Source organism: Phanerochaete carnosa (assembly GCF_000300595.1).
Source record: "Phanerochaete carnosa HHB-10118-sp unplaced genomic scaffold PHACAscaffold_6, whole genome shotgun sequence".
NCBI lineage: Eukaryota > Fungi > Basidiomycota > Agaricomycetes > Polyporales > Phanerochaetaceae > Phanerochaete > Phanerochaete carnosa.
Window position 1 is genome coordinate 2,217,468 of NW_006767633.1, and position 22,206 is coordinate 2,239,673.

General features: G+C 53.2%; 8 protein-coding genes across 8 annotated transcripts; 3 read left to right on the forward strand and 5 right to left on the reverse strand.

Moving 5' to 3' along the window:
* Positions 1-593: 593 nt before the first annotated feature.
* On the reverse strand, positions 594-1,503 carry PHACADRAFT_258480 (uncharacterized protein). Its single transcript, XM_007397179.1, has 5 exons — positions 1,425-1,503; positions 1,269-1,368; positions 1,027-1,213; positions 803-925; positions 594-750 (listed from the first exon to the last, which is right to left on the reverse strand). Exons 1-5 carry the CDS (start codon positions 1,454-1,456, stop codon positions 710-712), a joined length of 483 nt encoding a protein of 160 aa, XP_007397241.1. The 5' UTR covers positions 1,457-1,503; the 3' UTR covers positions 594-709.
* Positions 1,504-1,641: 138 nt separating this feature from the next.
* Positions 1,642-4,416, forward strand: PHACADRAFT_175075 (uncharacterized protein). Its single transcript, XM_007397180.1, has 5 exons — positions 1,642-2,079; positions 2,135-2,327; positions 2,377-2,445; positions 2,498-2,555; positions 2,612-4,416. Exons 1-5 carry the CDS (start codon positions 1,653-1,655, stop codon positions 4,217-4,219), a joined length of 2,355 nt encoding a protein of 784 aa, XP_007397242.1. The 5' UTR covers positions 1,642-1,652; the 3' UTR covers positions 4,220-4,416.
* Positions 4,417-4,491: 75 nt separating this feature from the next.
* On the forward strand, positions 4,492-6,468 carry PHACADRAFT_196984 (uncharacterized protein; the record flags this gene model as incomplete). Its single annotated transcript, XM_007397181.1, has 10 exons — positions 4,492-4,697; positions 4,757-5,001; positions 5,052-5,134; positions 5,194-5,310; positions 5,373-5,429; positions 5,488-5,554; positions 5,605-5,742; positions 5,789-5,870; positions 5,928-6,153; positions 6,208-6,468. 10 exons carry the CDS (start codon positions 4,492-4,494, stop codon positions 6,466-6,468), a joined length of 1,482 nt encoding a protein of 493 aa, XP_007397243.1.
* A 1,148-nt stretch (positions 6,469-7,616) lies between these two features.
* Positions 7,617-12,181, reverse strand: PHACADRAFT_185468 (uncharacterized protein; the record flags this gene model as incomplete). Its single annotated transcript, XM_007397182.1, has 16 exons — positions 11,861-12,181; positions 10,001-11,809; positions 9,837-9,946; positions 9,743-9,787; positions 9,465-9,688; positions 9,294-9,414; positions 9,209-9,235; positions 8,839-9,108; positions 8,751-8,787; positions 8,609-8,699; positions 8,477-8,558; positions 8,299-8,422; positions 8,241-8,247; positions 8,087-8,193; positions 7,867-8,031; positions 7,617-7,820 (listed from the first exon to the last, which is right to left on the reverse strand). Exons 1-16 carry the CDS (start codon positions 12,032-12,034, stop codon positions 7,617-7,619), a joined length of 3,597 nt encoding a protein of 1,198 aa, XP_007397244.1. The 5' UTR covers positions 12,035-12,181.
* A 121-nt stretch (positions 12,182-12,302) lies between these two features.
* On the reverse strand, positions 12,303-13,035 carry PHACADRAFT_258487 (uncharacterized protein). Its single transcript, XM_007397183.1, has 4 exons — positions 12,900-13,035; positions 12,685-12,838; positions 12,544-12,632; positions 12,303-12,482 (listed from the first exon to the last, which is right to left on the reverse strand). The coding sequence occupies exons 1-4, from the start codon at positions 13,020-13,022 to the stop codon at positions 12,360-12,362; spliced, it is 489 nt and encodes a 162-aa protein (XP_007397245.1). The 5' UTR covers positions 13,023-13,035; the 3' UTR covers positions 12,303-12,359.
* A 102-nt stretch (positions 13,036-13,137) lies between these two features.
* Positions 13,138-15,441, reverse strand: PHACADRAFT_258489 (uncharacterized protein). The gene is made up of 10 exons (XM_007397184.1): positions 15,241-15,441; positions 15,181-15,194; positions 14,926-15,126; positions 14,771-14,874; positions 14,640-14,718; positions 14,217-14,586; positions 13,989-14,160; positions 13,632-13,934; positions 13,479-13,573; positions 13,138-13,419 (listed from the first exon to the last, which is right to left on the reverse strand). Exons 1-10 carry the CDS (start codon positions 15,354-15,356, stop codon positions 13,371-13,373), a joined length of 1,503 nt encoding a protein of 500 aa, XP_007397246.1. The 5' UTR covers positions 15,357-15,441; the 3' UTR covers positions 13,138-13,370.
* Positions 15,442-16,671: 1,230 nt separating this feature from the next.
* PHACADRAFT_258490 (uncharacterized protein) lies at positions 16,672-17,606 on the forward strand. The gene has a single exon (XM_007397185.1). It carries the CDS (start codon positions 16,771-16,773, stop codon positions 17,308-17,310), a length of 540 nt encoding a protein of 179 aa, XP_007397247.1. The 5' UTR covers positions 16,672-16,770; the 3' UTR covers positions 17,311-17,606.
* A 375-nt stretch (positions 17,607-17,981) lies between these two features.
* PHACADRAFT_29763 (uncharacterized protein) lies at positions 17,982-21,833 on the reverse strand (the record flags this gene model as incomplete). Its single annotated transcript, XM_007396484.1, has 6 exons — positions 17,982-18,301; positions 18,355-18,432; positions 18,482-18,899; positions 18,950-19,051; positions 19,100-20,747; positions 20,803-21,833. 6 exons carry the CDS (start codon positions 21,831-21,833, stop codon positions 17,982-17,984), a joined length of 3,597 nt encoding a protein of 1,198 aa, XP_007396546.1.
* Positions 21,834-22,206: the final 373 nt, after the last annotated feature.

A 22,206-nucleotide genomic window follows, 5' to 3' on the forward strand; every position in this document is an offset into this window, starting at 1 on the left:
GATGTCAGGTGAAGGGACCCGCACTATCCGGATTTTGACCACCTGAGCTCCGCAGCAGATATGCACATCCTCATAGGCCCATGCCGCTCAGGACAGTGGTAAATTCGCCATTCTATTTGACGCTGGTATCTGCACCAGCGGTGATAAAATCAAGGCTATTGCGCTCAGTGCACAAGGCGTTTTGCATAAGTCGACGCTTATCCCTGTTGGCTATGCACTAAATACGTTGTGGCAATGGGTCGTCCGTTTATGTGCAGCCTCTGTTGGAAGTCAAGAGAGTACCAAGGATATTCTTAAAGGCATGATTGCAATCACCTTGGGCTTGTCGGGATATAAGAGTATTGACGAGATTCGCGGCAAAGAGGAAAAAGTCCTGGTGAAGATAGACCAAATTGTGCGGCATACCTTTCGATAGCCTATGAGATATCACAGCACATATTTGTCATCGACGTGTATCTTACGAAATTGGGATGGAACTAGCCTACTCGGTGCTCAGCGCTCAGTGTTCAACTTTCGGCGCTCATTACGGGAGGAACTTGCGGTACGTTTTTACGACTTCACACAAATCCGATGTTACGCTGATTTCAGGGCCTGGAACACATTGAATAGGTATAGCATAGAAGATGAGTAGCGAGTGGACAGCGACAGCAGAAGAGCAGGAATTAATACATCTAAGGTCCAGGAGCTAGGGTGGAAAAGCGAAGGGAGTTCATGATGCGTGTGCAGGCTGCGGTTGTATATTCTCGGGTACTTAGGAAGCGAATGGTTAGTATGTCGCTAGCACTAAGCAGTGCAGACTTACATGGTGGTAGTTGGGGCCTCGTGTTATCGTTAAATACTCGTGATATCAGGACACCAACGCCCTCAAATACACTCAGCAAAATACCGCAGGCAATAGCTGATCCGAGTGCAGATCGTGGTCCACCTACACAATGAATCCTCAGTCACAGCTCAGAACATACAGAACACCCCAGTGTTCAACAACGGCCAAAACTGAAGAAAGGCAGTAAGCGAAGAATGACTCACTTCGAGCAGCAAGGCAACCGCCGGTCAGGAAACCAGAGATAATGGCGTTCCACATGTCTTCCTTTTGTCTCCATCCCTTTACGGCACAATCAAACGTAGAGAACATGCCACCCCAGACACCGAAGTTGCCGCCTGTCACCGGTGCACGAGCTTTGATGATGGACATCGCTCCGACAAAACGGTCACCCTGAAGACAACAACGATGAGACAAGACCATCACACGGATGTACAAACTGGCTTACCCTTGGTGAGTTCCGTGCACCTTTTATGCCGTGCCAGATGGTCCCACCGACCGCACCCATAGCGAATGCGCTCCCGAAATCAGAGAGGACGACCCATGGACTGAATGAGGATGTTCAACATGCCCCACATAATGTTTACAAACAATATGTACGTACCAAGGATCGCGAGTGTGGTCTGCGTGAGCCATGACTTTTGCGAGAGGAGGTTGCTGAATGAGCGTATGCTACGAAAGCAGGGAGACTTTTCGAAGCGCCGGAGTTGAGATTAGACGCCGTAATTTGGATTTAGGGCAGGGTAGACGCGTAGTCACGTGCATGGCGCGTTCTAATAGCGGATGGACGCGACCTACTTGGCTTGGATCACAACCACAACCATCTCGCAACATGCCCGACAAAGCAAAAAGCTCTCAATCCTTTTCACGTAGATGCTCTCAGGTTTTTGTCGACGTGCCACTACCCGCTGTCCACAGGCGAAACTCAGACGAATCCAGTCCTGGGCCGAGCCTCAAGGAGAACACGCCGCTGCGGCCTTCGAGGATGAACAGCCAGTCGCAGATGGCCACGCTCAATAATAACTCGAAAATAGCAAAGAAGCGGAAGGCTAGCGAAGGTGACAGCGCAGATGTAAACGTTGAGCCGGTCAAAACCAAGGCCAAGAAGCCGAGGTTGGATCCAGCCGCTCCACAGCCCGACGAAGAGGGGGTTGCGCAGCTTCAGAAGCTAAAAGCTGCCAATGCTATCAAAGCTCGCACAAAGCAAGATGATAATACCTTCCGTTGTCATCACTGTCAACGTTGGTGGCCCAACGGTCGTAAGTGCTTCATTCGCCACTCTATCTTTCTGTGGTCCTCACTGTCTCCCCGTAGAGGGTCTCCGCTGCACTCTTACTCGTGCGAGGTCCAAAACGACAGATGAACGGTGCTCCACCCATTACTGCTTCTCTTGCGTTCAGAAATATCGCAGATTAGAGTCCCAGGACTCTATTTTGTCCCGCGATGTTACTGAGCTCCCGAAGGAGCAGAGACAGCGTCATATGGTAGAAAGCGGATACTGGTTTGAGTAAGCGGCCAGTTTTATGCGTCTTCGTGTCTCTCTAACGTGAATATAGGTGTTATCGTTGCCGAAATCAATGCGACTGCCATGTATGCAGAAGAGCAAGGGGCTTAGAGCCAATAGGGTTTGTGACTGAGCCGTTACTTTTTACGTAACTCTGACCTTCGGAAATGCAGAAATTTGAGGCAGAAGGCAAGACAGGCGGAAAAGGCTGAAGCGAAGGCTCGAGAGCAGGTACTTCTCTTGATTCCCTCTATTTAAAGAACAGAAGTACTCAAGGCTTTCTGCAGACGCTGAAAGCAGGCTCATCATCGCTATCTAAGGCGAAAAAATCACCTGCAAAGGGAGCAAGTAAGCTCATGAAGGCCGCAGAGCTTGAAGTAGCTCAGGCTGCGAAGGCACCGTACACTGCTCTGAAGTCCAAGGCTAAGCCGAAACTGGTACCCAAGGCCAAACCTCTCCCCAAACCTCTGTGGACGCGCGTGCCGACGAGTCTTGCTCTTGAGGATGTGAAAACCCGGCTGCATATTCGAGAGTTCATCGTTCGCTTCGCATCTATCTTGCAGCTTCCCCATGGTTGTCTCGACGAATTGGATGAAGTTTGTGGCGATAGCCTTGGTCCTGCGGGGGGATGGGATGTTGATGTGGACGACAGCGCGGAGATTGTTTCCTGGGTTAGCGAGTCGTGCGCCAGGTTCATCATCCAAAGCTTGTTGGACGCGATCGCCAACTTTGCCGACGCCGAGGGTGACGTCGACGCTGCGAGGGCCCTTAAAGAGTCTGTCAAAGCCGTGAAGGCTAGTGGCTCAAACCTTAATCGCGTCTGGGGTTCATTGATCTCCCTCCGCGAAGCTCTCGGGGCTGATACCACCATCACCTTCCCGGACCCATTGCTGCCGCCGGCGTCCACAACTGTTCGTACCACTCGGAGTGCAATGCACGGCAACGACTCTCAAGGCATCTACATCTCAGCCTCTGCCCAGCTCGTACCCGTCATTGCCAATCTCATAGAACATGCTATACCGTCCCCTACCATCAAGGAAGCTTTCGACTCCGGCTCTACTGAAGAAAAAGAATTGAACAAGATCGCCAAGGAAGCTAGTACCAAGGAGAACACCCGGTGGAAAGATTTCTCCGGCACTAGGGACAAACAGCGGCGCGACCAGCACAGTAGGCTCCTCCGCAACATCGAGTTCTCTCAGCGGCTGGCTTCGACTAGATGTATCCCTCGATGGGCACCCCTTGGACAAGATTTCGAAGGCCGAGTGTACTATGCAATGACCCCAGGTGTGGGCGAGAGCGACGCTGCGATAGAATTTCTCAACGGCAAGGAGTCCCGCGTCAGGATCGGGCGCAAGCGCGAATGGACGGAAGACGACCGCAGCGAGATGGCACGCTGGTCTTGGTTCATCGCCGTCTGGGGCAAGAAGCCTGAGGGTGCAGATGAAGCCGAGGAATCGTACGACGAGCGAGATGAGGCCTGGTGGGGCTTTTGGCAGCCTGGCGAGGTTCGGAAACTCGTCGAGTGGCTCACAATCAAGTGTGGCCTCGCTGGTGAACACGAGGAGGCTCAAGTCGACCCCGGGGCCGCGAAGCAGAGTGCTAAGAGTCAAGGCAAGAAGATCCACGGTTTCTCTTCCCCGTCGATGCTCTCCAGGGACGCCTCGCCACTGTCTGAGCTCTCTGATGTCGAGGCGGACGGTTTATTGATGAAGACCGATGCCGAGGGTCGTCTGGTGCCTGTCAAACACGAGCTTGAGGCTCTTATCCGGAGGCTTCGCGAGTACGCTGAGCTACTAGAGTGGCGCATACAGCGCGTGTCCAGGGAGCGTTCGATATCTCCTGAACCTGAGAAGCCGAGCAGGAAGTTCAAGAAGAGCAGTCCAGTTTTGGCTTGAGATGCTTTGGTTCCTATCTCTTATTATTGGACAGTTGTCACGGTTCGCTAGTACTCGTACTAATAACGATCGTCGCTGTACGACGAGGCTTTGGTGATTCATATAATTCTTGTTCTCGTCTACGTTATCGCCACTGCTAGTATACTGTAAATAAACCTGTCACACGTCCCTAAATTTCACTCGATTTACGCTCGCGCACAATTTTGGCTAGCGCCGCAGGAGCCTCTTTTCTCCCAATCACCTTGCTCTCCACAATCCTCTGAGTAGCAAGCATGATAACAGACTATCTCTTCGTGTTTGCCCAGAAGCACGACGAGTTCCGGGTACCCGAGGTGTTGTCTGTCGCTGAGCTCTATGACATCAAGATCGCTTTCTATGGGATACCCGCAGAGCTCGATGTCTCTCGCCCGTTCATGGTCCTAGGTCTCGAGAGCGAGGAGGACGCGAAGAAGCTGGCGAGGAAATGTATTCTCATAAAGTATGCTTCTTCCTTCATTCACGTAATCTCCCTGCTTTACGAAGCCCCCGCATAGCTAGGTCCGTCCACGAATTCTACGGCCGTGGCAAAACGTACGAAGACCTTTTTGCACAGACGCAGCAGAATGGGCACCGCTGGGCAAAATATGTCCAAGAAACATCGTTCAAGTTCAAGGTCGAAGCATACAACCACTCAATTCCCCAGTACCGCCAGAAGGAAGTGGTCGAGAGTTTTGCGTGGATGGACTTTCTTGGTGAGATTAATATGCGGAACCCAGAGATAACGTTGTGTGTATTTGAGGAATGTGAGTACCATGTTTATTCTGATTGTGTATTGTGTAGTACTGAAGACCAGGTGAAGACCCAGATAAGCACGGTACGACACGCCACAAGCACGAAGGCGACGGCAGTTTCGTCGAAATCTTCTTCGGCAGGTTGGTATGTTCCCTACCCGTCTTATCAATCTTGTGTCGCTGCTGGTGTTGATACATTCTCAGATAGAAGAAGGCTCGGCCCGGAAACTTGTGCAGACGTTTGACGTGAAGAAACGAACGTACTATGGCAATACCAGCATGGAGGCCGAGATATCGCTTCTAATGGCCAATCAGACCCTGGTATGTCTTATGAACTCCTCTGATACGCCTGAGATGCTCATGGAGCTCACGGGACGTGATAGGCCTCCCCCGGGAAGTTAGTATACGATCCCTTCATCGGCACAGGCAGTATGGCCTACGTAAGTTCTGGTCAACTACTTCTTCACTATGCGAATGCGCTGATAAATCTCTACGCAGACCTCTGCATACTTTGGGGCGTATGTCTACGGTTCAGATATTGACGGAAGACAAATGCGCGGTAAAGGTCAGTAGGTTCCGAAACATTCCCATTTCCTATGTCTCATGCTCGTATAGACAAGACACCAGGCATTATGCGAGCCGCTGCACAGTACGGTGTGCAGCAGCGTATTATAGACTTGTGCACCTTTGACGTGACAAGGAATCCTTGGAGATGTGGCGAGCTCTTTGACGCGATTGTAACTGACCCTCCATGTGAGCCATATACATCTACGGATCGGACCAAGCTCATCCTGTTCAGATGGTGTGCGGGCTGGCGCGAAGCGCCTCGGACGCAAGAATCCTTTGACGCGCCCTTCACAACAGTATGCTACAAACAGGCAGTAGGTAGCTTACGCTCCGTTGCTGAGGTTGCGCTGGAACTCAGCGGGCTCTGTCAGGGACGATCAACCATATATCCCGCCAACAAAACCCTACGAGCTTTCTGCATTGGCAACAGACCTCGTTCTTCTTGCACGTCACATGCTGAAGCCTGGCGGACGGCTTGTGTTCTTCCTGCCCACCGTCACAGACGAGTACGCAGAGCTTGATCTTCAAACTTTGCTGTGCGTCGGTATGGAAGTCATTGCGAATTCGTTGCAAGATTTCGGGTCGTGGGGTCGCCGAGTCAATCATGTTGCATGCTTCAATATTTGCAATGGCTGATCTTTAATTTCTCAGCTAATCACCATCAAGAAGACAACGTCAGACAAATTCCCTCCGCCAACATTCGACACGATGCCGTTTATTGCCGCGACCGAGACTTCGGCACATATTCCCGCTACCGAGACTTCGGCACATATTCCCGCTACCGAGACTTCAGCACATATTCCCGCTCACAAGGACTTCCGAGAGAAGTACTTCCAGGGCTTCAAAAAGGGAGAGATGACCGACATACTGCACGTTGCCGGTAAACACTCGCCAGACGTACTACGTTCCTGACTCTTTCCAGCCATAAGATAATCTGTAGACCGAATGAGTCTGATAGCTGTCAAGTAGCGAGTCGCCCGACCCCGAACGCTGGTCGTAGATGAAAGTGGGAATATCAGGCTGTAGTTCTATGGGTATCACGACTCATGAGCGACTTTAGCACGTGGGATCGGCCAAGATGGCACTAAGGGTACTGTGCTAGAGTGGACATCATGTACAACATCGGAAGATTCAGGTCCTAGACTGCAAATGTCCGGGTCTGCTGGATCTCGTAGCCAGAGACACCTTCATCCTAAACTTGCTCAGGGTCGGCCTTGAAGTGCGCAACAATCCCGCGAGCATAGACTAGCGGCACCTACATCTCCATCAGCGGACCATCCTCAGCGCACGCCACCACATTCCCAGCTGGTGTAGGAACGCTCCAAGGAACGCTCCAGCGAGATCTTTGTGACGAGGGTTACGATGTCTACCAGGGCGTGTTGACCGCGATCAAGCTTCTGAGAAAGGTATCAAGCACGAGACTCCTGTAGCTGGTGACGAGGTACTCGAAGCAGAGCTCTTGAGGGATGAGAAATGTTCTGCAAGTACACGAAGGGTCGATTTTCTTTAGCCGGCAAACATGCCACCAGGATATCGCTTGCGCCACGGAGAACATCGGCGAACCGGTGGATGGCAGTTAGCAAGGACATCTGCAGCCCTGGGTACCAGTACTGGTGGCGTGCTCACCGGAAACCAAAGCATTCGACAATGATGACTACAAGTAGAGTTAGAGTGCTCCGGATACGAGTCACCTGGAAGAAAGACGCGCGACTGGTTTCTGCTGTCGAACTCGCCCTCGAGTATTCGCCCGAAGTGCACGACGCTTGTCGCGCCCCGCGTGAGAGTCGATCAGGGGCTCGAACTTGAATGGTCTCAAGGTAGTAAGCAACTGTGTTGTAGAATCTATGCATAGCCTGTAATATTGCAAAATACGCCAAACCTCAGATACCGTGATATTCTGTTTCGATAAACCGCGCCGTAGCAGCAATGCGGAAATTTAATGGCACAACCGTGTGCCTACAAGTGCAGCTGTCAGTATCCTGTAAGGGAAGGGTCCGGGAAGTCTCAACCCACTCATAGTACTTCTGGACGCCAGTGCCCTCCATCACCACCACATCTCCCTATCTAGCAGTGAGCACCGGAAATTCACAAAGCGAGAAGTGAAAACTTGCATGCTTAAGGAACAGTGTCAGCACATCTCGCGATTGTGAAGGCTGAATTTCACCAGCGTATTGTGCGTGCAAGCGAAAGTGCATGTGAGCAGCAGCGCCCAGCGATAGCGAGGCAACATTCGGCCCCAGCCCTCTCTCAGCATCACTATGGAACTGACACATGGTTATGCAACATGTTGAATCGGGTTAAGTAACTTACAGCCATCTTCTGCTTCTCCATATAAGCCGCCGTAAGCACCTCATTGAAAGTGGGTGGGATGTCAAGACCGGCTTCTTGGATGCGCTGCTTGATCAGGTTGAGTGCGCGGTTGACGGCCGATGGGGCACGGTCAAAAGGCACTGTATTCTCGTCGCCTGCTATATACTGCATGGTCAAAGCGGCGGTCAATAAGTGCAACCCAAAGAATTAAGTTTCGTACATGGTACGGTGCCCCCGCTGTTCGTGGCATGAGCATTGCCGAAGAGATGGGCGGCTGTAGTAACTTACTGTTTTGTGAGAAATAGTTCGCCAACAGGGTGCCTCTGCCTAGAAATTGGTGAGCAGCGCGAGTGACATTGTGGACGAAAACTGACATTTGTGCTGTACAACAGGTAAGCTATCAGTACTACAGGATGTGCGACGGAGACTCACGCTACGTAAAGGCCATCTCCGGAACTCTAACTGCCCGGTAGCGGCCTGTTCTTGATATTCGCGGAGGGTGATGTCCGCTTCCTGATTCATGTTGGGCGCCGCAAATAAGACATGAATGTACCCTCTGTGTTATTTCTGCGTCAAGTAGCTTTGCTCGGATCGGGCGAGCTGCCCGTACCTTTCACCTGGGAGTTTGAAAGTGGCCCGCTGCCCCAAGGCTTTTCCACTCCTAAATACGGCAAGAGGTAGCAGCTCGAGGCCTAACGAGATTGTTGGCCAGCGATCTTGCGATCGTGGGAAGAGCACTCACTGGGTTGATGTGTATGCTTATCCATCTTGTCGCTCTTCTGGCTGCGGAATTCTCTGGCCTCTCGTAAGCGCCCCGGAACGGCATACGTGAACTGCACGACTTGTCAGGATACCAAGCGCAATCAGATGGAGGAGGAACTTACTGAACATGAACGACATTCCCAGTGCTCCCATTTATACCTTGTATCGTCATGAGCAGCTGGCACTGGTGCCATGGGAAGTGCTGCTTACCTGCTCGAGAGTCGTCCGCAGTTTGTGCAGTGGAGCCCTTTGCAAAAGTGCCGACCAGTCGTAATGCGGTCGATAGGGACACCAGCAACAGGAAGGCCCGGCCGGAGATCTTCTAGGATTTGGTCGGCGCTGATTGTCACAGGCCGCAAAAATGAAGCTGCGTAGCTGAGGGATGTGGGAGCTTCGATTGCGCTCCTGAAATACCAGAAGACAGGACACCTCGGCCTGAGACACATCCAGCCCACGTCGTATACCTGCGGCGAGGGAAACCTGCAGTGTTCACAGACTTGCTCAGCCTGGGCGCAAACATCTGCGCTAGCCTCTGATGCTCCATTAGTATCGACGAAACAGCCATTCGCGTGTTACTTACCAGGGACACTTGTACTCGTGGACGGTTCTACAGCAGAAATTTATGTAGTTAAGACTAGTTCATATAGCAGAGGTCAGAAGTGTACTTGCCTGTTGTCGGACATGAGTCGCTCCACCACGGAGAACCTTGTGCGTCGCACCACTGGAAGGCGAATTTCCACCTGACAACCTTACCCGTGGAACTCGATGCATCTGCCTGTAACTCGGCTTGAGTTATAGTCAGTAATAGAACCCGTGATCATCAAAGTCGAGCTTACCCCAGGCATGGGCAATTTGATACCAGCCCAATACAGCGTAGGTTACACCTTTCGCCGCGAGATCATATGGGAAGAGCGAATATTTGTCGTCGACGATGAGTACGAGGGGACGACCAATTCGATAGTTGTGCAGGAGGGCCCTGACGGACTTGTCATCCTCCTGCTGATCGCTTGCCCGAACAGTGCCAGGAGCCTTCGCCAATGACTGGCCCGCTTTGCCTCCTCTGCGGTGCCCGTTAATGTCGCTACTTCGACGTGAAAGATTGTCTACCACTTACCCATGAGATATAATAAGCTTTCCGCCATTATGGAACAAGTCTCGACTATGCGAAGAGTCAGTGATGAACACGCAACTGTACAAGAGAATTATACCTTGCGGAAAACGCGCTCAACAGATATCCTCTGACAAGATCTTTAACAAAATAGACACCACCTTGGTAGCTACGGAACCAGTCGCAGGATTCGCAGACCTCTTGCCTCGACTAATGTGACTATCAATGGCCTACCTTCGCGAACTAAGCGAGTCCGAGACTTACCTGCGCCCATATGGGCGGTAATCGCAGCAAGGGTAGCTTCGGCGCGAACGGCTTGGTGTTGAGAGTCGAGTCGAAGACGGGACAATGAGTCAGTTGTGGATATACCAGCTCAAATTGCTCGTCCTGCCGCCTCACGTACGCGTCCGTGGGCTCGTCAACCTTGCCTTCCTCGAGGATGCGCGTCTCCTGGGGACCGCTTGCCTGATCCTGGGCCGCGGAGTGAGGTGGCGGGGCTGCAACCTGCTCGGCTACTGTCCTGCGGAGTCCCGTTGCAAGAGGTGTATCTTCATCACCAGAATCGCCCGGCTGTGTATCGTCTAGATCCGCTGTCCAGTCGCTCGCCTCTGGATCTCGACAGTTAGAGTACATTGGAGCACTGCGCGCGGTATCGCGGAACACGATATCCACGAGGCCAAGCTTGTCAGGCTGCTTCTTGAATTCCGCGTCTGCTTTAGCATACTCTGCGTTGAGTGCTGTAGCTGCTATAGCCGCTTGGCGACGTGGTCTAATCCTGATAATCAGACGTTCCTGTAGTACCTCTGAGGCCTTTGCCGACTGGGACTGCTCGGCAATTTCTTGTTCTCGTGCACGCTTGCATCCTTGAGATCTACCCCGCTCCTTGAACACGGTGCTTATCGGAGCCTTGCAACTTGCAGATGACCCAGTAAAGGGAATAGGGGGAGCGGTCTGGACTCTTGCTCGGCTCTCGCGACTGCGCTTAACCGGTACAGACACACTATCTGAGGTGGGTGTATCGACCAAAGTATCACCACCGCTCCCGCGTCGCTTCTTCACAGGTCTGCCGTCGGTAGACCCAACGTCTGCATCAAACTTAGGCTTCTTAGCAGACACGGCTGAGCGGCGGGGCGACCTTTGAGTCCTGCGCGAGATAGGTGCGGAAGCCCTCACGCATTTATCGGACGGCTTCAGAGCTAACGAAGAGCAAGCTTTCACGGTGGCCGCTTTGCTAGGGACGTTCTGGATGGGTGTAGTAGGCTCTCTCGGAACCTTCGGGACAGGCGGGGCCGACTGTCGTCCTGGAACGTGAGACTTGCCCTTGCGACACTTAGACTTCATCTTCTCGTAATCATTTTCCATAGCTATTAGATCGGATAGTCTGGCGGCATTGGAAGCCTGTCGCTTAGGCCTTTGGGGGTAAGCCATAACCGGGGAAGAAAGCCGTGTAGGCGTGGCATCTTCTGCATCCGACTCCAGTGAAGTAAGCGACGAGAGTTCAGCAAGGCCGTCGGAGGATGCGCCATGACCGGGGGGAGGCGTGATGGCTTTACGCTTCCTCTCACGCCCTGGCCGTGTCGTAGCAGATTTCGCAGAAGCAGTGTGCCGACAAACAGGGGCAGAGACAAAGGGCGGAGGAACTGAAGGGTTTCGAGGCGCCATCGGTGCAGATATAGACGCGTCGACATTCAACTCTGCGTCTGAGTCGTTATCCTCCGGCTCTCCATCGTACGCGTTTTGAGGTTCGTTTTTGCGACGCTTGGCAGCACGGGCACGTTTATGACGCGGCTTCTTCTCCTTAGGTGCAGAAACATTGGCCAGTGAAATTGGACGAGTGCTGTTCGTCTCCTGGCTTTCGCGCGGGTCGAGGACAATTGGCTTGTCCAAGGGACATGTATAGGGGAGGTCTCGGGACCTGCTTGCCGTAAGGAGCAGAGGCTCCACGGACCGCGCACCGCCGCCTTGGCGCAGAATCCAGTAGAACTCGATGAAAACGTCTAGGTCTTCTGACTCCAAGCGCGGCTCACTGTTGAACGTGAACACCGTCCTGAGCCATGCACGAGCCGCGTCTAGCTGCAGAAATTGAGATTATTAGCCGAACCGTGGAGAGCTGACAGGACGTACGCCGCCTGATTCACTGCGCAGAGCTTCCTCGATGTTTTTGAATAGCGGCCGACGCGTATTCGGTCTTTGACGTCGTACTCGTCCACTATTTATCTCGTCCGTGAAGTGCTTCTTAAACGGCTCGTCCTCCAGCAGGCGGACATCGTTCACAGTTTCGGGAATTCTTAACACCATTGCGCAATGCGCGTGAAATAAAGGTCGATGGTTTTGGCAAGAGTCAGCGAAACGAATGCAGAAAGGTGTCTCGAAAAAACGTTGGTAGATACGACGAGTTTGGGCACGTCGTGGTTGGCATCCAGGACCAGAGAACCGACTCCGTGTTCAACACGGAACTCTACAATATTGGCGAACGCGGCAATTTACACGGACCTTGCTCTAGCTCTAGCGCCAAAGCGTCGGCATCACGGCAAATTCACACAGATGTTCTCAGAAATCCCGTAATGTTTTCAACGTCTATGCATTATGGACGGAAAAAGTAGAGCTGTACACTCTAGCATATTCAACCCAAAGCATGCTGAAGAGCTTCGTAAACCTCGGTCTCAATGCGCGCTTCAAGCTTGTCCTCTTCTGAGCCATTGCCGTTTGCGACACGCTGAGCCTCCTGGAGGTTAGCACGAACAGCCTAGAATGGCGAAAGGACAGCTCGTCGGTATGAAAGCGTATATAAGTACAGAGCGACGCACCTCGGCGGAAAAGGACTCAAGCGGGGCGGCCTCGACGACGTTGACGGTCAGCTTGTTGTTGGGGTGTACAGTAGCGAAGCCGCCAGAAACTGGTGAAGTAGATGAGCCAATAAGCAAGCACACACAGTGTAGTGCACGCACCAAAGAACTTCTTCGACGCGTTAGCGGAATCGATAACCTCTACAACACCAGGGCGAAGAGCTTCGATACTAGCGACGTGGTTGGCAAGAATACCCATGTCACCGGTCGCAGCGGGGAGGTTGACCTGAACTACATCAGTCGAGGAGAAGATGGCCTGTATGTTTTACGAGCATGCTGAGTTTTGAACACAAATGTTGTCGCATGTCGTCGCGTACCTGGTGGGGAAGGACAAGGGAAAGCCTAATTTTGTCGGAAGCCTCAGCATAACCACGACGGCTTGCAGTTAATGCTTTTGGTGCCCTCCGAGTCAAAGACGAGGCAAGACGAAGCGCAGACATTGCGGTGAGTGTGGTGCGGTCCAGCTGGATTTCCCGAGTTGTCTAGCGGAGAATGCCGGGTAGCTGATATTAGGCGCGCGTTGAAAGCCATAGTAAGTAAGAGTAAGTCTCGTTGTTATGCCTCTACTTGAATTTAATCTATATTAATAATCAAAGCACTCCGAGGCACATGAACGCGGCGATATGGAATCCAGGATCATCTATAGCCACGTTATTGCTGGAATTTCTTTGGATGCAGATGCGCATACGCGGTTATTATATAATATACCTGTTATGCAACCTTTGCGAAGCAGGTAAAGCCAACGGATAACATATAATACAACGTGGCCGAGTTCAACGAAGGCCCATCTACAGCCTCTGGCCGTGGTTGATCGTAACAGCTTTGATGTTAGTGTAGCTGTAGCATATGATCGGGTCAGGATGCAACAATATTATTTCATATTCAGCATTACGTACTCCTCGAGAGCGTACTCGCCCTGGTCCTTGCCAAAGCCGGATTGCTTAAATCCACCCGTCGGCGCCCGGCGGTCAGACATAGAGGCCATGTTGACCTGATCATGTTCAACGCGATGAGTGCCAACTCCGCCCGAAAGATGAAGGACATCGTACGTGAACGCTTCCTGACTCAAGAGCAGAAGTAAAGCGCGCCACTCGGTCTAAGTCCTTGGTGTAGATACACGCCGACAAGCCGTACGTGGAGTCATTCGCCGCCTGCAGTACTTCCTCTTCGGTCTTGAACTTGATCACAACGCCAACCGGCCCAAAGATCTCCTCCTTGACAATCTTCATGTCTGGCTTGACGTCCGTGAACAGTGTCGGCTCGATGAAATAGCCTTCCTTGCCCAGCCGGCCGCCGCCCACGGCGACTTTGGCTCCTTGGTCCTTGCCAGAGCTGATATAACCGAGGACACGCTAAGGCGGAATTAAGTAATCACGTGTGACATGGAGAGGCAGCACAGAGCTTACATCGAGCTGCGTCTGCGAGACGACAGGGTCAAGCTGCGGGGTAAGGTCAAACCCGGTGCCAGGATTGGCAGAGGCCTTCGCGGCCGCGACAAGTTGCTCCATGACCTTGTCATAAACTCCCTCTTGAATATAGATTTTGGTCCCAGCCGCGCATATCTGCCCCGCATGGTGGCTGGCAGTGTAGTGTTTCAGCAACAAATTGTTACGGCTACCATTAGGCGTACTCACAAGAGGCCAAGGGCAGTCCATTTGACGGCCTGTTCAATATCGGCATCGTCGAAGATAATATTAGGTGATTTGCCACCAAGCTCAAGCCCGACACGCTTCAGGTTACTGTTCCCCGACGATTGCATGATCTTGCGACCCGTGAGAGTCGACCCGGTGAAGGCGATCTTGCCAACGCCGGGATGTTCTACGAGGGCCTGACCAGCGACAGAGCCAAGACCGGGGACAATGTTCACCACACCAGGAGGAAAGCCAGCTTCTCGGATAAGCTCAGCGAATTTGAGCATCCCAAGAGGCGTCACTTCTGACGGCTTGAGGACGACGCAGTTTCCGGTCGCAAGCGCCGGAGCGAGTTTCCAACAAGCAATCGTCACTGTTACCACACCGTCAGCCAAACGGGGCGGCTGGCAGACTGAGACTATTCACTAGGGAAGTTCCAGGGAGTGATCGCCCCCACCACACCGATCGGCTCGCGAATTGTATACACAAATTTGTCGGGTTCAGTCTGTAGTGCGATGAGTGTGATATGGATTCGGAGTGCTGGCAGGCCGACGTACCTCGATCGTCTTACCGCTCAGCTTATCGGCCCAGCCAGCATAGTACTTCAGGTTGCCGATGGCACTCGCAAAGTCTATTGCCTTCACGTAAATGTAATGCTTGCCTATCCCATCCCTCAGTATTTCCATGACACGATGGCTCCAACCAAACGCACCACTGTCCAGCGCCTCCAGTGCTGCTAGCTCATCGCAATGTTGCTCCATGAGCTCGGCAAGTTTGAAGAGAAGATGCGAGCGATGTGCCCCGGAAACGTTCTTGCCCCAGGTTGTTCTGGACGCCTTTTGGGCAGCCTCGACAGCTCTGTCGATATCCTTCTTGCCACCCGCGGCTATGGTGGTGATGACCTTGCCGGTGGCTATATAAATAACTGGTCAGATCAACTATCTGTATCGAGTCTGAAGATTCTTACTTGGATCGGTGACTCTATGGCATTATTAGTGATGTTCAGGTAATAAGAATTGCAGCCTACTCTACGTTATGTCGTTCCAGAGGGTCGACGAACTCGCCATCGATGAACAGGTTGGTGTTCACAGAGACTGAGCCCTTGAAGAGGGAGTTGTCAAACTGCTGTATATGGATGGTCATACTGTACCGTGCAGACTGTCACTATTCTGAGGATGTCGAGACCAAGGGGCGATGGATTGTCTGTCCCCAGACGAGTCCCTTCTTCTATTATTGGTGTGGAAACCCCCTTCCTGTGCAGACTGAAACATTCTATGCTCGCCGTCCTCGCCGTCCTCACCGGCCTCCATCAGTCCTGCTGCTTGCAGGTTTGCGTTTCGGCTCGTCGGGGGGGGATGTCGTAACTAAGAGCACGGAGATAAAGGCTCGATGGCCGAGGTTATTCTCGTGTGCAAGCGCCTTCATTGGATGCGTTTCCGTAGGGATCTGTGGCGGTTTACAAAATAGTAGATTTCAGACCAAAACTTGCTTGGCATGTTTGGCATGCCGCGGACTGGAAGGGAATCGAGAGTCGACGCGGTCGTACTACAAGTTTCTGTTTCCATTCTGGGCGGGCTGAAACCCGAAACGGATTGGTGGCACGGTAGCCATTCCTCTGGTGCCTACTGTATATTGTACGTATGTAAACGCTTCCTGACTCAAGAGTAGAAACAGCTTGAGAGCGCGTCACTCGGTCTAAGTCCTTGGTGTAGATACACGCCGACAAGCCGTACGTGGAGTCATTCGCCGCCTGCAGTACTTCCTCTTCGGTCTTGAACTTGATCACAACGCCAACCGGCCCAAAGATCTCCTCCTTGACAATCTTCATGTCTGGCTTGACGTCCGTGAACAGTGTCGGCTCGATGAAATAGCCTTCCTTGCCCAGCCGGCCGCCGCCCACGGCGACTTTGGCTCCTTGGTCCTTGCCAGAGCTGATATAACCGAGGACACGCTAAGGCGGAATTAAGTAATCACGTGTGACATGGAGAGGCAGCACAGAGCTTACATCGAGCTGCGTCTACGAGGCGACAGGGTCCGTCTGTATGCCATGAGTGAGTGTGGTATAGACTCGGAGTCCGACGTACCTCGATCGTCTTACCGCCCAGCTTGTACCCTACGTTAATGAGCTAGATCTCCGCCGTGCGTCCCACTTGGTCTTTACACTCTCCACACTTGCCAGACAGCTTTCAGCTTTATCTCGAGCTCTACATCGTACTGGACGGCAAACGCTGGAAATCCTCTCTTTTGAAGAGTTACCCGCGCCAGACGCCGACTCAGGAGGAGGCTAATCAGTGCCGTACATAATTCGCCAATTCGCGCACACGCCTCGTATCCAACGTGGATAGTCCTAGAATAGGAATAGGGCCCCTTAACTCCTGCAGCTGGCGATAGAGACGGGCTGATATTATGGACAACCGTAATTATGTGTCGCGATAAGCCCTCGGCACACGATACGTGTTTCGATATCTCAACCGTCCTTATCAGCAAAGTCTGGGAGCAAGCTACATAATACCAGGTCAGGCTTGCTTTGGATCGCATTTCCCTCGTTTTCTTCATCATGTCCTCGGCAAAGGGTATTGTCCTTGCAGAAGATGCTCCTTTACCGGAGAAGAAGAGAAAGTTCTCATTCTTCCGTGGACGAAATACAGAACCAATCGTGACTGTCATACCGGTAGAAGGACCCTCGAGTCCGCAAACACCTACGCCATTGACGTCTCCAACGCACACCCAGGCATCCGGTTCCGGCTGGCAAGCTGGCTCTGTACGTTCGTCATCGTCGTTTTTGGGCGATATTTCTAGTGCGCAACGCGCTCCGTCCCTGAGCCAAGCGCTTGAAGATCCAGATTTGCTCAGCAAGGCGGATGTCGACGGTCTGCCTACGTATGCAAGCGTGGGATATCCTCCAGTGGCCGTCACGTATAGCTTTGTACGCTGTTCGCCGTTCGCCATGATGTTATGCCCAGAGGGCTCCAGCACGGAGGGCTCGGGGCTATACCACATCAGTGTCGGAGTCAACGTTTGGATGCCGAGTATGACAGTGACAACCGTGAGGAGAGGATCGGGCGAGACTGGACCCATCATAGCGAGCTTGGAGTGAGTTGCGGCCTGCTGATATAAAGAAGAAGCCATGTACTCAAAGACCCCGTACCCTCAGGCTTGGAATATCGTCATCACCCGCTACTGTAACGGTGGGCGAGGTCTGTCAACCGTTAGATCAAGTCTTCTATAGGAAAAGCACAATGAGCAGGTGTGGGGTGTTCGGCACGCATACAGCCAGTCATGTTTGTTCTGACTGTGGGTATAGCACGCGCACATACTTTATTGGACCCGGAAGAGGTATAAAATGGAAAATGGGTCCGAACTCCTGGCAGGTTAGTTGACATCCGTGTGGGTCCGCTTTTCAACATTAACCGATCTTCCAGGCTCACTACGGCACAACGCCACTTGCTACTTTCCTACCCACTCCGCCGCGAAAGCTCACGGTTGAACCCGTCGGACACCGGCTGCTTGACTGCCTAATGGTCTCACTCATCATCCTCATGCGCGAACATCTCACGCCGCTGGCCGGTATGCAAGGTGACTCTGCGCAGCTCTTCAACTATTCGCCCCATTACAATTATCGTGAAGACTAAGGACAGTACACATCTATAGCTATCTCGTCGCACTGCTTTCGATGTACTATACCTCCATCATCGTAGACCAAGAAATAAGGACAGTAGAATTCACACCGACGACAGTTGCTCATGCATTCACATTCGATGATAAAATTCACATGGCACCCGGCATCGGTCCATGCTGACCAGGACTTGGAAGCGGTCGACGTCCTGCGGCGTTGGGGAGTGGTCCGCCTTCTGGTGGAGGCCGCCCTTTCTTCTTCCCACCCTGCTTAAACTGTCTGAGTGACATTGCCGCGTTCAAGGAAGTCTCACGGCGATTTACCTCATTCGCCTGCTTCTGCTTTGCATAGAACGCGAACAGGTCGGCGATCTGCTGCTCCAAGGCCTGCCGCTCGCGCTGAAGGCGAGTCACTTCTTGCGTCATGGACAACACTTCTCTAGTCAGTTCCTTCTTGAACTCTTCGACGTGGACTGCGAAGAGCGGATCAATGCATGCTGGTTGTAGGCATGAAACCAGGACGTACTCTGTACGTTGATGGTCGTCGCCTCCTTCATTGCTTCAACGAAACGCAGTCGCTCGCCGCGTATGTCGTTCGAGAGTTCTGCAGTTTTGGTGAGCGGGCTTGGACTAGGCTTACTTGAGAAACGTACCCGTCGCCAATGTCTTGAGCATGTGTTCCTGATCCTGCCTCTGCCGCTCGACCATAGCAACCATAGTGTCCGTTGCTGAATCGTGATGCTCAGTAAAGTCCCCAAAAGGACACAGCTGTAAACCAAACCACTCACGAAATTGATTTCTAGCCTCGGCCGCATGCGCGCTCTCGTGCACAGCAGCCACCAAGCCGTCGATAGAGGTCCGGAGTGCAGCGACCTCGTCGTCGCTCCCCTTGTTCTCTGCCAATAGCTGCCTGACGTCTGAGAGTAGACTCCCGTTGCACCCATCCTGAAGAACTAAACGACCGTCTTCGCCAACCGCTTCGATAGGTCCGAGCTCCTTGCAGAGGTTCTGCACACCCGCCGCAACGGCCTCAATTTGAGACGTGCCGTGCTTGACGAAGGTCTCGAGCCACTGGAAGGTACCTCAGATTTTGTCGAGCGCGGAGCGTGTCAGGAACATACGGAATTGAGCTCGTTCAAGTAACGCGCGCTGTCCGCCTGTGCCGCCATCTGAGTCTCTCGCTGTTCCTTCTCGGCCTTGACCAGAGCAAGTAGCTCTTCGAGCTACAATCCCGTCAGCTGTGTATACCGCACGAAGATAACAGCGCTTACCGCGGGAAGAGCTGCGGGCACAACAACATCTGCCGTCTCCACAACGGATGGCTCCTCCTTGCCTGAGGCAGGGCCTGCGGGCGGGGCGACTTGAGATGCTCGGACTGCCGCAAGAATTTCCTCCAGCCTCTCATGAAACTTCGCCATCTCCTCAGGTGCGACAGCCGGAGGCGGCAGTGCAGGCGATACTGAGGCTTCCGCCGAAGGAACATCATGTAAGAGTTGCTCGGCCCTCTGCGCCGCGGGCTCCTCGAGCTTCTGGGACAAAGCAGGAAGATCGTTCTTGATCTGCACACCAAGTTCCTCGAGCTTCGCGATGATAGCATCCACCCTCTCTTGTGGCATTGCTGGTGCGGCTGGCGCAGACACGTCGGCCTTGCGGAGAGCCATGATGGCATCGACCTTTGCGTGAATGCCCGCGAGGCCCTGTGCGTTAACCTCTCCCTGCCCCTCGATGCGCTTGACGCTCTCGTCTATGTTGAGCAAAAGCCTCTCCGCTTCGTCGTCTTTCGGAGGCAGAGCTGGGAGCACGGTAGGAGACAGATCGGCAACGACGGCTCCTAACGTCTTAGGCAGCCTGTGCATTTCTTCCTGGATCTCGGAGATTTGGTCGCGGATTTTCGAAAGGCGTACATGCTGCTCTGGATCTGGGAGCACCGTAAACTGCGGCTGAGACGGAGATGGTGGGCTGATCGGCTGCTGCTGAACAGGAGGGACAGCTAAAGTGGCCGGAGATGGATTCCTAGTAGGTTCAATATTCGGCGAAGCTACAGGAAGAGGAGGGGTCCTGGCGCGTAGCGGAACATTCGTGGCCTCAAGAGGACCTGCAGGTTGTCTATATGCTGCAAGTAGACGAGTCGGAGTGGTAGCGACAGGCCGGTTCCCTGGTACGTCCGTGTTCACCGACAGCACGGGAGCTGGACTGGCCGGTTTGGCCACGTCCGAGTACTGGGACGCAGGAGAAAAGAGATCTGGGTTCTCGGGGATCCGTGGGGGATTCAGTCGCGAGATCCTGGCGATGAACGAACCATGTTCGATCGCCAACGACTGACCAGATGGTATGGATGGCAGCCTTCCCGACTCGGGAGATAGTGGAGACTGAATTCTGCTGCCGCAGGAATCAACGATGGAGTCTTGACCGATGGAGGATATGGTCCCATGACGTAGAAGGATGCTCTGCCTTGGTATATCGTTCACGGGCGATACCGGCGGAAAGACAATTTGACGGCTGCGAGTCGACTTGGCTGAAGACGGCGATGGCGTGTTCATGGAGCTCGTACGCTCGAGCTGTGCCAAGCGTTGCTGAACAATAGACATCTGATCGAGGCTACGAACAGACGGGCTCTGTCTTCCAGGTGTAGGTAGACGTGAATACGTAGACTTATCAGGAGTTAGAGGTGGCGGAGTTGTCCTTGGCACCGGGGGATCAAATAGCTGGACCTTCGCTGGTTCGATTGAGCGGGAGGGCGGGGATGCTGGTAGCTTCATCTCCTCGTCGCCCGCGATCGCGTCCCTTTGATTCGATGTTTCTATATGATTCCGAGCTGCCGGGTGTAAGGGATCTGGTATCAAGACGGCGGATTGCGGCCCAGCGGGCGGACTGCGCACGGACGGCGTTCTCTGCGCGCTAGTCTGGAGTATCGCATCCCTACAAGCACAGTCATTCATTGCAGGGCTACACTAAGCTCACTGAGACAACATACCATATAGCGCTGACCCAGCTGGCCCGTCCTTTGACCGACGCAACAGCAAACTTCTCTCTAGCTTTGCCTTCGAATAAGAGCTCGAAGACTTTCGGTTCCTTGAAGTCCGGGTCTTCAGGCAGCATGCTGCCTTCTGCGGCATCTAGGTCGCCAATTGCAAGCGAACGCACATCTGTGCACTGGGATAGCTGGACGAGTGACGTCGAGGGGTTCCCCAGGGCTGAGAACCACGTCAAGACGATATGCGTACTGTGGAGAGCTGCGTTGCAGCTAATCCACACGGGGAGGCCGTCAGGCGTCACGGGCTTGCAGAGATAAAGAAGCGTCCCAGTGTAGAGTGGCAGCGGGGTAGTGCACGCAGGCTGTTCAAAACCCCCCGCAGGCGACAAAAAACTTCCCGGATCGGTGTTGATTGGAGGAAGGGGTGCCGCAAATGATTTCGTCGGTGGCGGAGGGGGTGGTATAAGTCCCTCGCTCTCATCGTATCTACTGGTTTCCTGTTCCTCTGGCGGAGTGAGCAGATCGGAGACGTAGAGCGACCGATCGCGTGTCGTCTTCCCTTTCTTGTTGAAGACCGAGAGAAGATTGCGGAAAGACTGGCGAATAGGCGATCGTCCCTTCCCTTTCCTCTCGTCCAGTCTCTGTGGTACTTCAATTCTAGTCGTCGCAGAGGATAATCGGGTTTTTGTTTTCGTAAGAGTGGTCCCTCCGGGACTAGCATGACTCGAGGACAAGGACTCATAACGACCAATAAGCTCCTTCGTAGTCCCTCGTCGAGTCGGTGGGGCCCTGGAGCCTGTCTTCTTCAGAGGAATGGAGAAGTACGGCCCGTTTGGTTCAGGGTCGAAGGAGTAAGCTGCACCTTGCAGAACATTTCCTGTTGCTGGAACTCTCGACGTTGGATCCTTGAGGGGCGTGTCACCCTCTCCGAGAATCTCTTCTGGCAGGACGTCTGGCTTGATATATCGACTCGTTCGAAAGTCCTCCAAGGGGGACACGACCGCGGTTGCAGAACTAGCGCGGCTATTCATCGCGGGCGCGGAGAATACGGACGATGCTTCTGACGGATTGTCATATCTCCCGCGCATTAGAGGCGATTCAGTATAAAGTATGAAGGAGGTGGCGTGCGAAGGGCGGCTCCTGTGCAAGACTTCGGAGGCTCTGGATTATCACGTAGGAAAGGCTGACTTGCATGAGCCCAGATCCCTGTCAGCCATCTCCATGGATAACATACCAGAGGTTAGCTTGACGCATCGGATTGTACCCTCAGATCGTCAGGAATTAGAGTTACTCCCACCAGTAGTCCATCTGGAAGGCAGAGCTTAAAGACGACAGGTCTGACGCGATGTTCTAAGCTAACAGGCCCGTACTTCAACGACCAACGTCAACTTCAGTCTACCGGTC